Genomic DNA, 17,433 nt, shown 5'->3' with positions numbered 1-17,433 from the left:
CCGATGTTCAAGTCTTTTGTACCCCTATTTCTTATTTCTTGATCAATGAATTCTTTCTTTATCGATTAAGAAAAAAAAATAGTGGTGAAAGAGGAAAAACACACTAGTTCCTCTTCTATCAGAAGTCGGCTTTCCTCCAAACATATAAGCTTTCTTAATAACAATAAACTTATTTTTCAAGTTACCACATGGCATTGATAAATCATCTATCTTTCTATAGAACTAAAGTGTTTCCTTGCTCAAAATCACGATCTATGGAACTAATAATACTCCCAACAGCCTTTACATATTAATAGTCGACGCTAATTATACATATATCACCGCTTCTTCTCTCTCGAATTTACAACGGTATGTCAATCAAAATTACATCAAAACCACATTACATTTCTCATATACATACATACATATCACAAAACTCGAACTGCTGTAAATTGTTGCAGCCTAGGTAAGTTCTCTAACAAATCAAACGTAAGCATTGAAGCTTTCGGCATATAAGCCTTTGTCTTCTGTTGCTTGTCACAGCTCGAAAATTCATCAACAAAGGAAGATGATGAAATTGTTCTTTCACAAGTACCAAACCACTTGGCTTGCATGTATTTTTGTTTCCTCCATGGTCCCATGTGCATTTTGTTTTCTTTCATACATTTTTTGGCGGCTGAACACAAAACCTTAATCAGTGTTCGTAATCTTTCTGCTTTCCCGACGAATACTTCAGGAAGTCTATTTATCAACTTGTTATAATCTTCACTTGCTCTCGCCATTTCGAATTCTGCTCGAAAATTCAATTCAACTACTACTCTTATTTCACCTTTTTTTGGATCTGATTTGTCTTTAACATCCAAATATGTGTGTTCCCCTGTTGAAAAAACAATCAACAAATTAACATTTTACTACTAGTTCGTATCTAATTTGATCAAAAGAATTACAGAAAAGAAAGAAAGAAAAAATGAAAAAGAAAAAAAAGAAAAAAAAGAAAAAGAGAGAGAGAGAGAGAGAGAGAGAGAGAGAGAGAGAGAGAGAGAGAGATCCTATCGCTTACCTGATGGAATATCTGGCGATTTTCTCCATTTAGACGTACAAATAGCACTGTTGAAACCGGCATTACCAAGTCGTTCACAAATCTCTCTTCTCATACAGCTCCGACATCCTCCGCCAATAACTGGTCTACGGCAAACACATTTCTCTCCTGCTAATACGTATTCTCTCATTCCCTCTTTTGTTATCTGCCTGATTTTCGACTCTATAGAACTAGTCCTTATTAAAGTTGCCTGTAATCAATTAAAAACAAAAACTCATTTAGTTGGTTTTACAAAAATAAAGAAAAAGTCATAATAGAAACCAGAACCAGACCATCCTCACTGATCTTAGACGTGATGAAGACGGTCGGAATTTTGAATAAGAGAATATCAAACACAAAATTATGAAAACTTACTTGGAGAAGCTGATTTTGATCATCCCAATATTGTTTACTCTCAGCAACATTAATTGGATTTTTATCCTCTTCATCGTCAATATCATCATGACAAATTCCATCAGAAGGTTTTTGATCATTTTCCTGGAAATACCCGAAATCCATATCGGCAAAACTGGCAGCTGCTTGATCGGAAAATTTAACCTCATTATGAAAATTCATCGTGAGAATCCGATGACCCACTGACATTTTCCCATTTTTTCCAGCCATTTTTACTTATAATATTTATCTACTACCTCTCCACCCCCTAACAGAAAAAAACTGAGTTTGAAAACTTCTTTTGTCTTGCAAGAAAATTGAAAAACTTACACTGAATCATTTACAGATACCTATGGCACCCTTTAAATACTCTAACGATACGTAATAATGACGTGCAATAATAACGATTCGCCGCGAACATGTAATGTGGGACCTTATCTCCACGTGAGAAAGACAAATAAAGGGTTTAGATGAGAGTTTTATTGTTATACAGCAATGATCCACGTTGGTTCATCCTCAATTATTTTGAGGTCGGGACTTCCATTTTGGATATACTTGAAATATTCAGATTCTTTTTCATTTTTTTGTGTGAATTATTGTTGTTTTCATCTAATTTTCTTGAATTATTTCTATTTATTTTTAGTAAAAGGTGATAAAGTACAAGCTGGCCTATCTTCGAGTTTTTATCTTGGGGACCCACATGTTGGATAGTAAACCATAGAGCAGATAACAAGTGGAGATACCTGACTAGGACGACATGTGGAAGCATGTAAGGCGTTGATATTTAATCTTTATGTTTATCTTCCCGCGTGAATGCAGGGCCCAGATTGTTGTATTACCAAACAACATATTTTTAGTGTGTCCCTTTAATCTTATCTATTTAATAATTTTGCTTTAAGTAATTATTGTAGGTTTTTAGATTAAATTCTAGAATATACCGAAAAATGCGGTGTTCCGTCGCTGTTCACTTGCAAAGATAATTGACATAATAGCCCTTGGCACAATGAGTTCTGATAATATGCCATTTTTATCCTCTTGAGTCTTGATTGAGTCAAGTGTTGACGGATATATGTTTGACCAAGTTTGAAATAATAAGTCATCCAATGTGTATTACCCTGAATTAGAATTCAGAACAGTTTGGATTTTGAGTTCTTTAAACAAAACTAGTCATAAAAACCCAAGGTGATCAAACTTGTGGTACAAAAACCCCATTCAAATGTTGGGATCCATTAAAACTCCATCGTAAACAAAATTGATACAAAAATTCCAAAGTATTAAAAATTGATACAAAAACTCCAAATTTAAATGTTGGTTTCATCAAATTTTATGATGAAACCAAAATAAAATTTGATGAAACCAACATTTAAATTTGGGTTTTTTGTGTTAATTTTGTTTTGATGGGGTTTTTGTGTTACTTTTGTTTTGATAATTTTTTTGTGGAAGGATGGTGACACCTCTGGGATTATAACTCGCGGACCGTTCTTTAAAAGCTGTTATTAGGAGACCTTAATTTAGTTTAAGGGATGCGTTTGGAAGAACTCTTAAACTTTTAGTTGTTAGCTTCAAAAATGTATCACCTATGAACAAGCTTATCTTGTGCATTTGGAAGGGTTCCTGGTATGACTCCCCTTAACCAAAGTCAGTGTATTAATATCACGTATCTGTATATACCAATGGTTAACTTTAGCCAGTTTGCTGTTAAGTAGACAAAGTATTCTAATTCTAATTACATAATTAGATTGTTGATCAAGTCCAGGACGAATAATTATCAATTGAGAAGCACAGGTTCAGTTTATTAAAGTGATAATCCAAAACTAATAAATTGTTAGATTTGTATAAGATAGGGAATTAGACAAGAAAGCACTCAATTATCGGAAGCAACAAATCCATGGGCTCATCTAATCTAGGGGCTCTGTGTCCCTCCTTACTACGAATTTATAATATTTGATTATGTTCAGCTTCCCAAGCCAACCTTTTATTTACAAGGCAAATGAAGTTGTTATTAGGTGATCTGTGAAGTTGATTTAAGTTTTGCCTGCATCATTCATTTTCAACTAGGTAACCACAGTATATTATAATAACTAATTCTCAAAAAAGATTGGTGAAATATCGTCAAAGAGTAGGCAATTCCTCCTCTAGCAACTTAAGCATGACGTTGTCCGTGTAAAGAATAGTCTCTCCTGGTAGAAATAAAAGGTCAAACAATTCCAATGTACTAAAAATTACTACCTTTCAAAAGACGAAGTAAAAAGCATAGCTGCATTGAACGAACTAGTCAATCATTGAATTTATGTTGTTGCTTCTGAACTGCCCTATCCTATTGTTTTTCTCCCATCCTTATTAACATGTGTTTTTCCTACTCTTTACATCTGGTTTTTTCTTAATTTCTTGCATCCCGTAGTTGACTATATAGTCAGAAGCCACCTCTTTAGATGAAGTTCATATCAGAATCATGTTTGGAAGTTCAGCTACAAATTCATCATTCGTCATCCATCAATTTCTAACTTTTTTTTTAATGAAAAAAATGTTGAGTAAATCAAAGCTCAAATCCAACCAAACCTCAAATAAAATCAACTTAATCTGTACATAGAAGGGTCAGAGTTGTCAAAAGAGTTGTAAGGTAAAAATAAGGTTTCGCTTGATAGCATCCTACAGGGTGCAGACATTTTATTTTTAAATCTCATAAAATTTCATTCATGATAAAGTAGAAATTTTAAGAACATCAACAATTAAAAGGCACTAACGAAGAGTAATTCGTGAAAAGAAATAACGAACTACCAACAGTAGTACCAAGCAATCTACAGATTGAGAGAATGATTTTGGGATTATAATCCAACCATTTTAGTATGGTTTTTCCTCTCGAAAAGAGATCTTCTCATGAAAATATGAGAGTAATATGGCCGTTGTCTAAGAAAACAAGAAAACGGGAGAAACCTGCTCAGATCTAGCATCTAGTGATCTAGCCCCGAAATGGACTAGATGCTAGATCTGAGCAGTAATCGTTAATGGTGGTGGTTTTTTTTTTTTGGTTTTAAGATGAAACTAGAGAGGAGAGAGAAACTTGAGAGAGATGTTTGAATTTTTTTGATACGAAACATGGGTCATTTGTCCAAATATTTTTAAATCACGGTTCAAATGGACGAGTAAAAAATAGTTTGGGTGAAATGGCCAAAAAAAAATAGTAAGGATGAAACTGGTTTCATCTTAGCTTAAATTTAAAAAATAACAAGTTTAATTAGTTTAGGTTGGTTAAAATTTTAATTAGTTTAGGTTGGTTATCCGACCAATATATTTTTTAATTAGTTTAGGTTGGTTAAAGTTTTTACTTCAATCTTTGTTACTTTTAGGAGATTCTTATGGCGTTTTAATGGGTGTTTTTCCATTTTCTGATTTTGTCTTCTTCTTTATGAAGATCTCTATGCCCTCTCATGACGTTTCTTTGTGATTTTAATGGGGATTTTGGGTGGAAGTTCAAGTATAACGATCAAGACTCAAGACTTTGGGCATAATATGCTCATATTTTTATGAGAAGATTTTTTTTTCTAGAAGAAAAAGCCCTTTCAAAATGGTCGGATTGTAATCCTAAACTCCTTCTATCAATTTTCGGATTGCTTGGTACTCTTTTGGTATTTCGCTATTTCTCTTCACAAATTACTCTTTGTTAATACCTTTTAATTGTATTTTGATATTTGATTTTGATGTTCTTGAAGTTCATGTAGTCTCCATTTTATCATGAATAATATTCTATGGGAACTAAAAAAAAACTGCAGTAACATAATAATTTGAAATGAATCCTTAAGATATAAACGAAAATGTTGATAAAGATTGTTCAGGTATATTTATCTCCCTCCTGATGTAATTTTTTTTTTTAATTTAGACATAATAATATAATCCCTAGTTACCCTACTTTAGTTGTATTCGTGTTCCTATAACAAATTATTAGCCTACACACCTGAATCCCCTTTCAGATGTCCTTTGCGAACATGAGTTGCTCCTATGTTCGTCGCGAATATTATCGCTACCCGATCTCCAACCATACGACTAGATTCTTTTTTGGGATGTCCAATTAATACATCCAAGAAGAACTGTATGAGCAATCACTTGCGAAAATAGATATGAAAATTCCGAGTCAAGTATTTTTAGTACAATTACCGAACTTCTTGATTGCACAAGAGCTACGTTGAGGATTATGAACCCATTGATTTCCATAAGAGTTAATTCAATGATATGAACACCTCGTACCCAAGTTAGTCAAGTCTTCAAATGTTTATGAACTTAGTTTCTGAATCTTCAATCTTCAAACTCTTTAATGTTCAAATCTTTAATCTTCGAAGTCCTTAATTCTAATACATGAAATAAACAAGTTGATTCCATTTTCAAAATTGCACAGAACGGAATCTGTTAACATTGACTGTATGATAGTTATATCCAAATATTCCAATAAACATTGGATAATGTAATGTGTATATGTTTTCCTCCAATAATTTCTTGAGTGGCTTTATTGCAGAACAAAAATGACGATGGAATTAACAAGAATCAATCCTACAAAGAAACATACAGTCAACAACAAGTACAATAAAATAAAACTAAAACATAAATCCTAGTTTCCCAGAAGGTACTTTAGTGCTTCTTGATCTCTGAAGGAGTCTTAACATTACCTCTCGATCCTCCGAACTTAATCAAAGATAGCGTTACAAGATTGTTGAGAGATAAGAGTCAGGTTTATTGTTATGGCAACAAGATATGTAAATTTTGAAAATGACATGTGACACACTAAATGCTCACTTCCGTTCTTATTATTTTTATATCTTGATATTCTAAAATTATATTTTCAAGGATAACTCGTTTGCACTGAATGCAAAGATGGTGTTTCCAGAATGATATACACTAGAATATTTGCCATATTAATACTTGAGAGAAGATTTACTACCATAATATCTACTTGTGAAAATCATTTCACTAATTATGGACATTAGTTATATGAAAGCTCTTGCGAAAGGTAACTCATACAAATACTTATGCTAAGAGTAGCGAAATAACCAATCTAAATATTAACCTTTTCCTAAGTTAGTTATGTATACAAGCATAACATTAATATGCCATCACTAATTTTCCTAAGTTATACACTTGGCATAATAAAGAGGTAAACAAGATGTGATCAAGGTGTACATCTCCTCAGGTGGAAGTAGGATCATGTTCAAACAGTTTTTATATTAGCCAAGGATGAGAATGTAATTCATGTAGAACACTAAGCCTCATATATGAAATAAATTAATCGAACAATGATGAAAGCAAGTTACAAACATATGTTCATGGCCTAGTCATTTCAAAGCACTCTTCTACGGTCCTCGAAATCCATCATGAAGAGTTATGAACAATTTTAAAACCGTATAAGTAATTATACAATAATATAAAATTTGCATCAGTTTCTGAAATATATTTTTAAAGTAACATCTAGTATCTGAATATTGTATTCGAAAGTAATACCAATTTCTGAATATATTGCAGAATAATGAATCAGTGTTTGAACACGCTTCCAAAATGAAATCCGTTTCCGAAATATGGGATCAGTTTTTCAACATATGTATCGAAAATATATTTTAGTTTTCGCATAGAACTAGGGAGTATGAGTACTGTTAGAACGCATTTTCTGAAAGTGTTGCGAGCTACTCTTTGAAACCTATGCAATGAGTTCTAGAACGTAACTTTTGTGTATCATTCGTCCAACACTTTGATTATCTTTAATGATTAAGTCCCTAGTAATAAAGTCATCATCACAAACTTCGTCTTCATGTTTTTTCAGAGACCGCGTAAAAGATATAGAGCGAATAAATGTACTTCAGTTTACTAATCTTTGTTTGAAGGATGATGTATTCGTTTGTTCTCAGTTGTTATGCCTTTAGTTGTTTAAGGGTAATTAAAAAATTTCATCTCATACAACAACATCCTAAGTCTAACGTGATATGAAGTTGTCTTTAGCAAGCAATTCAACCGTTAACTTGACAAATAGATTTGACATACCAACGCCTATTAGGTCAATCGGTCATGCTCTAACATCAAACTTTAAGCTTGGAAATGTATGGAAAACCAAATGATAGAATGTGGATGACACATTCACATATGTACCTAAGAGCCCACATGGATAGTATGTAAGGCCACAAGCTCATCCCGTCAAAGTATACTCTGGAATGCATGTAACTTAACTCTCTCTTGGGATTATTTATTTATTTATTTTATCTCAAAACACTTTGTAGCAAATTTTCGAGGAAAAAGGCATTTAGTACAAAAAAATCCAAATACTTTTTTCCAAAGACATACTCATTTTAGGTGAATTTTAAAAGATATTATTGGGTAGCTTTTAAACGTAATAAAAACAAAAGTTTTAGCCTCACTTAGTTTTAGTTAATTAATTTTCTATTTTTACCTTGTTATTATATTAAAACGAAAAAATTATCCTTTAATATTTATTTATTACTATTTTCACTGTTAAATTTATTTACATTTTGTATCAAATAGTAATAATAATGATAATAACAACAACAATTGTACTCAAAGATTAAAAAAAATGAAATGGTAACAATAAGAATAATAAATTATCATTATATATATTTATTTAAACACTTTTAAAATTAAAATATATTTTGTACCAGATGTTATTTAAAATTATTGTTTAAAAATGTCTATTTTCGTCACTAACTACATTATCAGTATTAATATGATAGTTTACCAAATAGAATTTACAATTTGTTAGTTCTGCAACACTTTACGTATTATACTGTACCAAATGTCCAGTTACTTTATTTTCATGATACAAGATAACACGAAAATCGTTTTTATTAAACTCACGGCAGCATCAAACTTCCCTTTAATCTTTGTAGTAGCTACTTAAGTGCACCAGATCACGAGGAACATACCCTAACAATGCGCATAAATATGAGCATTGGTGGGGTGCAAGTTTTTTCTCTCTAATAGTATTTCTTTAATAATGCTTATCTTGTCCTTAACTATGTATTTATTTTATTACTCTATTAGTTATAATTGGATGTAAATTGTACTCCTTCCGTCCCCTATATAACAATGGAAAAATAGGTTTCTCTTATAATAAGAATTCTTTTTGATTTCATCCATATCCATTCTCTTTCCTATTTTACCCTTTTCTGATTTTCAATACTAGAAACATTAACTTAATTATGTGATACCTATATATAATAAATAAGGGTAACATATGGAAAAATCCATCTTGAAAATCAAGTGGCGTCTATCTAATGGGACACCCGAAATTCAAATTCCCACCTTTAGATTAGGGTCGTCAATGGGTCGCGTCCATCCGTGCACCACTGGACCCGGACCCTATTATAAAATCTGGTACGGTTCCTAAATGAGTGGATCCCGAATCGGACCCGATAATAATCCTGGATGCCCATCGATTTTTGGTATATGTTGGATATTAAGAAGAATATCAAAAAAAATTCCCAAAAACTTAATATCTGTTCTTTTTGGCTTGAATACAAATTAGTTTATAGATTTATTATTAAAATTAGTCTAAATAAAAATTAAATCTAAGAAAAAAATGAAAAAAAATGAAAGCCAATACTAGGAAAGTACTTAAAATTTTGCAAAAATGATGAATTAAAGAACGTAACCGAGTACCCGATAGGTATTACCCGTTTGAACTCCATAAGATTTCGGGTCAAATCGGGTAATACCTGTCGGGTTTTAAGTTGCTATTGGGTCCAATTTTGGGACTCGGACTCGGAACCAGACCCTAATTCACCATTCTGGTTTAAGTACCGAATAATGGGTACCCATTGACAGCCTAGTTTATATTGGGGGAAGAAAGAAGTATATCTATAAAAACTACAATATTCCAAGACCTTTTTGTAATTCTAAAAAGGACACTCGATGGTGTATCTTTTTTTTTTTTATATATATATAAACTTAGACTGGAAACATCCTAAGAGGAGTACATATTAAAGCTGATGGCTAAAGGAAGACCATCCCTCCCAATGATTGAGTTCTTACTGTGCATAGCTAATTGAAAAGATTCTAAACTTTGAAGCCTATGAAATGTTTTCAAGCTAACTAGAACAAAAGAAATAAATTGCAGTCTATGATCATTATTTGCATTCATTTGTCTTCTATTTTCCTCCTGATAGATGAGGTGATAACGGCCTTGAAGTGCATTGTGATAGAGCATGGTGAAACGGCCTAAAATTTCTATGGATTCAACTTGTATTTCAACGTTGATATGCTACATTTCTTTGATCCAATTGAAGTCTAGATCAACTCCTCCAGTTGCTCCCCGTTCTCCATTGTATCCTGGATATCATCGAGACCCAATGATATTTACTGCAAAATCCAGAGCAGTGAAGTATAATAGAGTTTCAGGTTCCTGCAAGGTACAACTTTTAATTATATTGCCATACTCCATTCTTTGGTCAGATTGAAGTGAGTAACTGGCAATGTCAACAGAGTTTATACTGCCATCTCCATCATTGTGGAGATTTTGATTCAAGATATGGTTTTGTAAGTGATGGGCTCTGTTATGGTTGCACATATGTTTTTGTATACTAGCAGTAGTATGATTGGCATTTGGTTGGATGTGTTTGAAAGTGTAATCACACCTAGCCTTCCAAATGTACCAACAAGCAGTAGCATAAATATTGTTGTTGTTATTAGTTGTTCTAGATATGAACCAGGAGTTTAACCAATCCATGAAGTTGGTGTTGCTATCAAACTTTCCATGGGAAGGTCCTAGCAGTAATTGCAAGACAGAGGTGGCAGCAGGACAATTAAAAACAAATGTGTCATAGTTTCCTCCCCACTATTGCATATCTTGCATATATGATCAATGTAGTGGAGAATTCTAGCAGTTTTAGCATTTGTGGGAAGAATTCAATTAGCACGATTCCAAAGAAATATTTGGATTACTTGAGCAGTATCCATTTTCCACAAAGCCTTCCAGTTGTTAATTTGGACACATTCCTGTAGAGATTATCCATTTTATCTCTGTATAAGGATTTTACTGTCAATTTCCCAGAATCAGTGAGGTTCCACACAATATTATCCTCTTCCCCAGGATGGAGAATAATCTTATGGATGGCCTCAACATTACAGGGTTGAACCAAGTATTGATTAGATTAGGGTTCCATTGTCCAGTTGGTAAAAGAAGGTGCTCAACCAGACTAATCTCTGAAGGACAGTTGGCAGACTCGATGGAGTATCCAATACACATTTTAAAGTATCCTTGTATGTCCCTGTGATATGTACTCCTTCTGTATTGAATAGATATGCAAGTTTTCCATGTATGGGTATGTTAAAAAGATAGGTTTATTTTCATAAAAATAAAGTCAAATGATCTCTCCGTCTCATTTTACTTGAAGGTTTAGGGTTTTTTTAGTCGCAAAATAGATGAAGGTTTTCATATTTTTCTCATTGTTTTCCTGATTTGTCACTGCATTGAAATCAACAATTAAAAACAAGGAACAAAGACTAGGAGATTTAAAAAAAATTAATCTCTTTCCATTTCTTAATCTACGTGAAAACACCTAAACCTTTAACTAAATTGGGACAGAGGGAGTATAAAATATCAAGGTGACTATTTTTTTTAAGGATAAAACATGAAAAATAAATAGCTCAAATGATTGATTTTCTTAATTCTTGTTCAAAACCACCAAACAAACCTATGTTTTTGAAGCGAATAGAGTATATGATACACATATGGCACTTATTTTGAAATATCCATGTCCGGATGATATATGATGCAGACGCATTTATTTCGAAATATTCATGTTGCATAGACACGATGCAAATTTTGGACCATAATGCTAAATTTTGAGTTAGAAAATAATTTTAGGTCACACTAAATAATACTCCCTCCGTTCCACTTCTGGATGATCGTTTGGGAGTTTTCACGCAGAATTAAAGATGGAGGGAGAGAAACATGAAAATTTTCCATCTATGTCCTTGAGAAAAGTCTTTAAAAATTAATTGTTATCGGTATATTTAAAAATAAATTTGTAGTTCCAAGACAAAATATTATGGTATTGTTGGTAATTTTATGGGGAAAACATAAAAACTATTAAATAATCTGGAACAAAAAAATAACCCTAAAACATTATCTAAAATGGGACAAAAAGGATAACACGGACCATGTTTTTGGGTTGTTACAGATCGTAGGTCACTGAGACGCTTTTCCCGTTGTCTCTCGATTCTCTCCTCAGGTTCTGCATGAAATGGAGAATGCTACTCCAAAATATCAGTATTATGGGAATGACCTTATAAAAATATGCCCCAAATAGGATGCCACGACAAAAAGATAGATTGTGATGCCCTTTTGATCGGTTGTGAGAATTTTTTCCACATATTTCCCGCCATGAAAGGTAATTTAGATGTTTGGTCGAGGGTTTTTTTTTTTTTTCTTTTTGGATAAATTCTATATTCATTAAAAGCAATCAAGTTATATGGAGAAGATTAAGTACATCATCAAGTGTAAGAAACAACACACTAGAATTAATACAAACCCTAATGTTCCAAAAAGAGAAAGAGTTGGTACACCGGAAATAAGACCAATTACAAGCATGGAAAGAACCGATAAATCAGAGATGAATGGTTTCTAGGATGTTAGCCCAACCATTTTGATATTTGTCTTCTAGAGAAAGATGAGCTCAATTGAAAGAGGTGTATTTTGCCCAATGTCTTGATGTCGGAGAAGATTCTGGTGGCCGAAAAATATCATCGTCGATGTACTTCAACCTTTTGTAAGACAAAGAAGAATTTTTCTAAAGTCATAGAGAAACGTCATAAAAACGCCGATAAAAACGCCATGAAAGCGCATAAACTATGCCGAAAAACATGGAGGATGAAACATCTTAAAACCTAAACAAACCTGAAAACCCTACCGAATATACTGAAATTAACCTGGAAATAAAAGAACTAGCTAAACTAAACCTATTACTGCTCAGATCTACTTAGATCCGTGGAGACCCAAGCACACATGAGTAGTTTCAATGCTCGCCGAAAAACTGTTCAGGGTCTATTTCCTTGGAATTCAATATTGACAAAAACTGTCACACATATGTCCAAATGAATCATGAACATTCCAAACTGTTTCGACCTCCCAGGACATGAAAAGAATTTACAAATCAAGATAGTTGCGAACTTATCCAATCCTCATGACTCATGTAAAAAGAAGCGGCTTTAAAGCAAAAGCAATACATGTATACTAAAATTAATTAGCTTAATCCTCTGGAATCATTCAAAATGGTATAAACCAAGTTTATAGTTGTAAAACCCCTTATCCTCTAACTAATGTTGACTAGTAATATCCATAGTAATGGGTATGGATATTTTCCACCATCCAAATCATTCAATGTCGTGAGATTTTCTATCTAAGGGCCCGACGCTTGGAATCGTTAGGAGGATCATCTTCTTATCACAAATCAGGTAGGTTTTCTAACTTTTATACTCTTGTAAGTTGATCTAATAAATCTAAAGGAGTTTTAAGAAATCATTTCTCTAAAACAGTAGGAAGGAAGAAAAATCTAATGTAGTAGTTTTTATCTGATAATGCCGAGTTTTGAAATCAAAAGGGTCTACTGGGTAAGGAAGAGGAAGAAGGGTTAATGGGTGTTAGTTAAGTTTTATTCTTATGTGGTTTTGTGTCTGGGTACTAACATCTTTCTCTATCAACATGTGGATCGGTTCCGAGATGGTATAATAGTTAGCCTCTGTAGGCGAGTTGGTTATAGAGATACTCTTTTTACTGTGTATAGATAGCTATATATATAATCCCTTGGTTATACCCAACGAAGTATAGGAGGTATGTGTAGTTAATCTTCCCTTTATCCAAGTAGTCTGGCCCTACTTTTGGTCTCCAAGAACTGTGAACACGGTCAGAGTTGTGAGCTTCCCCTTGATCTTGGTTACTGCAAGTCTTGTACACAGTGAGGGACTAGTTAATCAATACCCATAGTTGTTTAGACTTCCTAGTACTAAATGTTCCCCCTTAATGGTTGAAATAATTTGGAATCAGTTTGGGAGTGACAACTATGAAAGATTACAATAGTTCAAATGTTAGTAATGTGTTGTGTACTTCGTTTCATTAATTGGATTTAGACTTGTTTGTTTGGTCTTGATCACTCAGATTATGGATAGAACAGTAAGGGTAGACAGGGCCGGCCCTAACAATTTGCTGCCCCAAAGAAAACCAAAAAAATGTTGCCCCCTTCCATATAAGTCTGTACATATATATATGTTTACTAGACAAACCTTTTCATAAGTATATCATTCTCAGCATGTAAATATGTCAAGCAAATTATGGTTCAGAAAACAATAAAAGTAAAGGGTTCAGATAATCATACAAATAACATCTATTGAAAGTTGATTCTTCTTACATTTCTAGATGCAAAATCATTAAGTATAACTTTAAAATCAACTTGCATAACCATATCTGTTTCAATTGCCAGCATAGATAATCCAATTAATCTCTCTTCTGACATAGTTGATCGAAGATACGATAAAATCAACTTTAGTTTAGAAAAACTTCTTTCCGCCGATGCAACTGTTACCGGAATTGTGAGCAGTATCCTATAAGCAATCCACGCATTTGGGTAGCAACCATCCATTCTTAGTAAAAATTGCAAAACCTCCATTGGTTTGCTATAAGCCTTAGGTAATGCAACTCTCATGACTAACAATTCCAAATATAACTCCCTGCCATCAATATCTCTAGATGTACCATGCTTCAACTAACCTTCAAGTGCGAGACAGGACCTCATCAATTCATTCTCACTCATAGTTCTTAACTTGTTCGAGTCAAACAGAAAACCAAATATTTTTTCATATAATCGAAACTGTTCAAACCTGGCCTTGAATGATGATATAGCACTGTCCATTATATATAAAAAGTAAGTTCTTCTAAAAAATTCCTCACCTGATATTGGTTCGCAAGTACGAGTGGTGCGAACTTCACGAAATGTAGGTTCAATATTCATACCATCTGCAATCTCCTTCGCTTCTTCCATTGCCTTTTGGAACCCATCTTTTCTATACTCTTTAAAAAAAAACAATTAGACCTTTTGTTTTTTCTATAGCAACACCAATATCCATATTTTCAGATTGCAAAGATTTACTCACGGTATTAACAACAAATAAAAGTTTATACCAGATTATCAAGCTAACATAAAATTCAAAATTATGCATATCAAAACTTACTAGGCTCTCGGCTGTGCTGACTTCTTGAGAAATAGAGGATGAATCTCGCAACTTCTCTAAAGCTTTGCGTATTTCAGGAGCTTGGTATCTTATCGCTTTGATACTTGCTACACGGCTTTCCCACCTAGTATCGCATAATGGTTTAAGAGTCAAACCTTTCTCTCCAATCTCTTCTTTGAACAAATCCCATCGATTAGTAGAAGCCGAGAATAACGTATAAATACGTTGTATGGATCCAAAAAAAGACAATCCTTTAGGACATGACTTAGCCATATCACAAAGTATTAGATTTAGACTATGACAAGCACACGGTGTGTAGAATGCTCTTGGATTAATCTCGAGTAGTCTTGCTTGTACACCTTTGTGTTTTCCTTTCATATTTGCTCCATTGTCATATCCCTGCCCTCTTATATCATCAATATTTAATCCAAGGTTTATCAATGCTTCTTGAAGTTCAAAAAACAAACCTTCTCCTGTTTTATCTTCAACTTTCAAAAACCCAAGAAAATATTCCTCAATTCTTGCTGGTGAAACATCTACGCATCTGATTATAATGGACATTTGTTCCCTGCGAGAAACATCCGGAGTACAATCAAGAATAATTGAGAAGTATTTCGCCTCGTGGATTTTTTTCAGAATAAGCTTTCGCGTCTCATCAACAAGCATTGAAATCAGTTCATTCTGAATTTTGTGGCTAAGATAATGATACCGCATTTCATTCTTTTCGATACTCTCCAAGTGATACTTTAACACGGGATCATATTTTGCAAGTACCTCTATGAAACTTAAGAAGTTTCCATTATTTTTTGTATAAATTTTCTCACTATCCCCACGAAATGCTAAACCATTCTTCGCTAGGAACAAGATGCCGTCCATCATCCTCTCCAAAACATCTTTATAATGTATCTTCTCTCTATTGATCTGTTCTTGTATTCTCTTATCAATGGTTTTTTCCTTTCTCAATCGTAATTCCAACTCAAGCCAATTAAACATACAAACAGCATGCTCTCCACTGTTTTCATGAGTACTAAGTCTTCCACTTAGGTTATTCCAATCATTGAACCCACTTTCGCACAACTGATAATTAGTTTCCCTCTTCTTAAACAATTTACAACAAAAACAGAATACCTTATCCAAAGATGTCGAATACACTAGCCATCTCCTTTCTTGTTTCTCAAAATTGCTCATTCTCCGAAAGTAATAAGTGCTAGAGAAATGATCGCCCTTGGAATCTCTAGGGAACTTGATATTATCAATTCTCACTGGACCCTTCTCTACCAAAAAATCAACAAGTTTTTTATCAATTGTATTCCAATTAGCCTGATCAAACATATCTATATGGCTTAACTCTTCACAATAATTACCAACTTCATTCGTTCCTACCGTCTTGTTGACATTATCCCCCCTTCTGTCATTCTCATTGATATCATTCATACCATTCTCAACACCACCATCATTTACATTTCCCTCATTTACACTATTATCAGCATCACCCTCATTCTCATTGCCCTCATTCATACCATTATCAGCAACACCATCATCTCCATTCCCCTCATTCATACTATTATCAGCAGCACCATCATCCCCATTCCCCTCATTTAAACCATTATCAGCAGCACCATCATCCCCATTCCCCTCATTCTTACCATTATCATCTGTAGCATTATCCTCATCGCCCTTATTCTCAATTGCTGGTTGATTCCTAATCAAAAACTTATCAAAAGAACCTACTAGAGATTTAGTATATTCCAATCTCTTTTTCTTTTTCTTCTTCTTCCTATTTTGACATCCAGAAGATTGCTTTCTTTTCAGAACCATGCCTGCAATTAATCAAATACATATATTACACAACAAGCAAAAAAATATGTTAAACAGCAAAAACAGTACACAATTTATTTCTTCAAAATAATCCTAACCCTAAATGCCTAAATTGTAGCTCTTTTAAAATCAACAAATTATTTAGATCCTGTAACTAAGATATATATATATATATATGATCGTTGGGTATTTAGAAATCAAAAGATTAATTGGGGTTTTGAATTTTTTTGCCATAAAAATACAATTTAGGTTTTCTAGCAGAAATCAAAAGATTAAAAAGAAAACTAATCATATAATATAATATAAGTGATAATCTGTTTTTCATAAACTTACCGTAAAGATTTAATTGTTGTTGACTTGTTGGGAAGAAAAATAGGAAGGATCACACCATCATGGAGGCTGGAAGCCTGGAGCAATGGAGTTTTCAGCCGACGGAGAGAACGAGAAGTTTAACAAAAAAAAAATTCTGAAGTGAAAATGTGAAATCCGTCCCACTTGTTATGTATTTAGTGTTAACTCCTTTGATATTTTAGTATTAACCCCTCTTATAACTCCTTCTTTATAACATGCTCTTTGTTCTTTTAAAAATACATCATATTTTGTATTTATAATTCTTTTCTAGACCCCCAGTTTTCTGCTATAACATAAAACTCCCCTAATAAATTTTTTTTTTGCTGCCCCCTGATCGTGATGCCCCAAAGATAGCCTTTGACTGCATTGCCTCAGGGCCGGCCCTGAGGGTAGATATGTGCTTCAATGACTGGGCGGTGGGATTATGGATGTCTGGTGACGTTAAATTAGTGCTGCAATGTTTCTGTGCGTCCATGGTTGATTGTGTTGTAGTGCTGTCGACACAGGAATTCTTTGCGTAGATGAATGGTGTTATTTGTTGTGTGACGTCCCGTAGTTGGTTCGATTCACATGGATTATTAGGCGATGACCGAGGGGTC

General features: G+C 33.5%; 2 protein-coding genes across 5 annotated transcripts; both read right to left on the bottom strand.

Moving 5' to 3' along the window:
- Nucleotides 1–235: 235 nt before the first annotated feature.
- LOC113306984 lies at nucleotides 236–1,777 on the bottom strand. Its single transcript, XM_026555915.1, has 3 exons — nucleotides 1,433–1,777; nucleotides 1,040–1,268; nucleotides 236–856 (listed from the first exon to the last, which is right to left on the bottom strand). Exons 1-3 carry the CDS (start codon nucleotides 1,679–1,681, stop codon nucleotides 408–410), a joined length of 927 nt encoding a protein of 308 aa, XP_026411700.1. The 5' UTR covers nucleotides 1,682–1,777; the 3' UTR covers nucleotides 236–407.
- An 11,949-nt stretch (nucleotides 1,778–13,726) lies between these two features.
- Nucleotides 13,727–17,020, bottom strand: LOC113306966 (zinc finger MYM-type protein 1-like). 4 transcript variants are annotated; one of them, XR_003338955.1, is made up of 4 exons: nucleotides 16,817–17,020; nucleotides 14,666–16,485; nucleotides 14,385–14,504; nucleotides 13,727–14,204 (listed from the first exon to the last, which is right to left on the bottom strand). XR_003338955.1 is itself a non-coding variant. In XM_026555891.1 (3 exons), exons 2-3 carry the CDS (start codon nucleotides 16,481–16,483, stop codon nucleotides 14,442–14,444), a joined length of 1,881 nt encoding a protein of 626 aa, XP_026411676.1. In that variant the 5' UTR covers nucleotides 16,484–16,485; nucleotides 16,817–17,020; the 3' UTR covers nucleotides 13,727–14,441. The 4 variants fall into 4 exon arrangements, 2 of the variants coding, with proteins under 2 accessions (XP_026411676.1, XP_026411681.1); XR_003338961.1 differs by having other exon boundaries at nucleotides 14,385–14,497; XM_026555891.1 differs by having other exon boundaries at nucleotides 13,727–14,504.
- Nucleotides 17,021–17,433: the final 413 nt, after the last annotated feature.

The sequence above is a fragment of the Papaver somniferum genome, chromosome 1, assembly GCF_003573695.1.
Source record: "Papaver somniferum cultivar HN1 chromosome 1, ASM357369v1, whole genome shotgun sequence".
Classification (NCBI taxonomy): Eukaryota; Viridiplantae; Streptophyta; class Magnoliopsida; order Ranunculales; family Papaveraceae; genus Papaver; species Papaver somniferum.
This window is presented reverse-complemented; position numbering and strand designations above follow the sequence as displayed.

What these genes read in the sequence shown, in the direction of transcription:
- LOC113306984 (XM_026555915.1), bottom strand. Translation starts at nt 1,681, where the DNA reads ATGGCTGGAAAAAATGGGAAAATGTCAGTGGGTCATCGGATTCTCACG. An exon ending in ATCAAAATCAGCTTCTCCAA is followed by an intron (nt 1,269 to 1,432) that starts GTAAGTTTTCAT and finishes AATTGATTACAG; the next exon opens with GCAACTTTAATAAGGACTAG. An exon ending in ATCGCCAGATATTCCATCAG is followed by an intron (nt 857 to 1,039) that starts GTAAGCGATAGG and finishes TTTTTTCAACAG; the next exon opens with GGGAACACACATATTTGGAT.
- LOC113306966 (XM_026555891.1), bottom strand. Translation starts at nt 16,483, where the DNA reads ATGGTTCTGAAAAGAAAGCAATCTTCTGGATGTCAAAATAGGAAGAAG. An exon ending in TCAGCACAGCCGAGAGCCTA is followed by an intron (nt 14,505 to 14,665) that starts GTAAGTTTTGAT and finishes TTTTTTTTAAAG; the next exon opens with AGTATAGAAAAGATGGGTTC.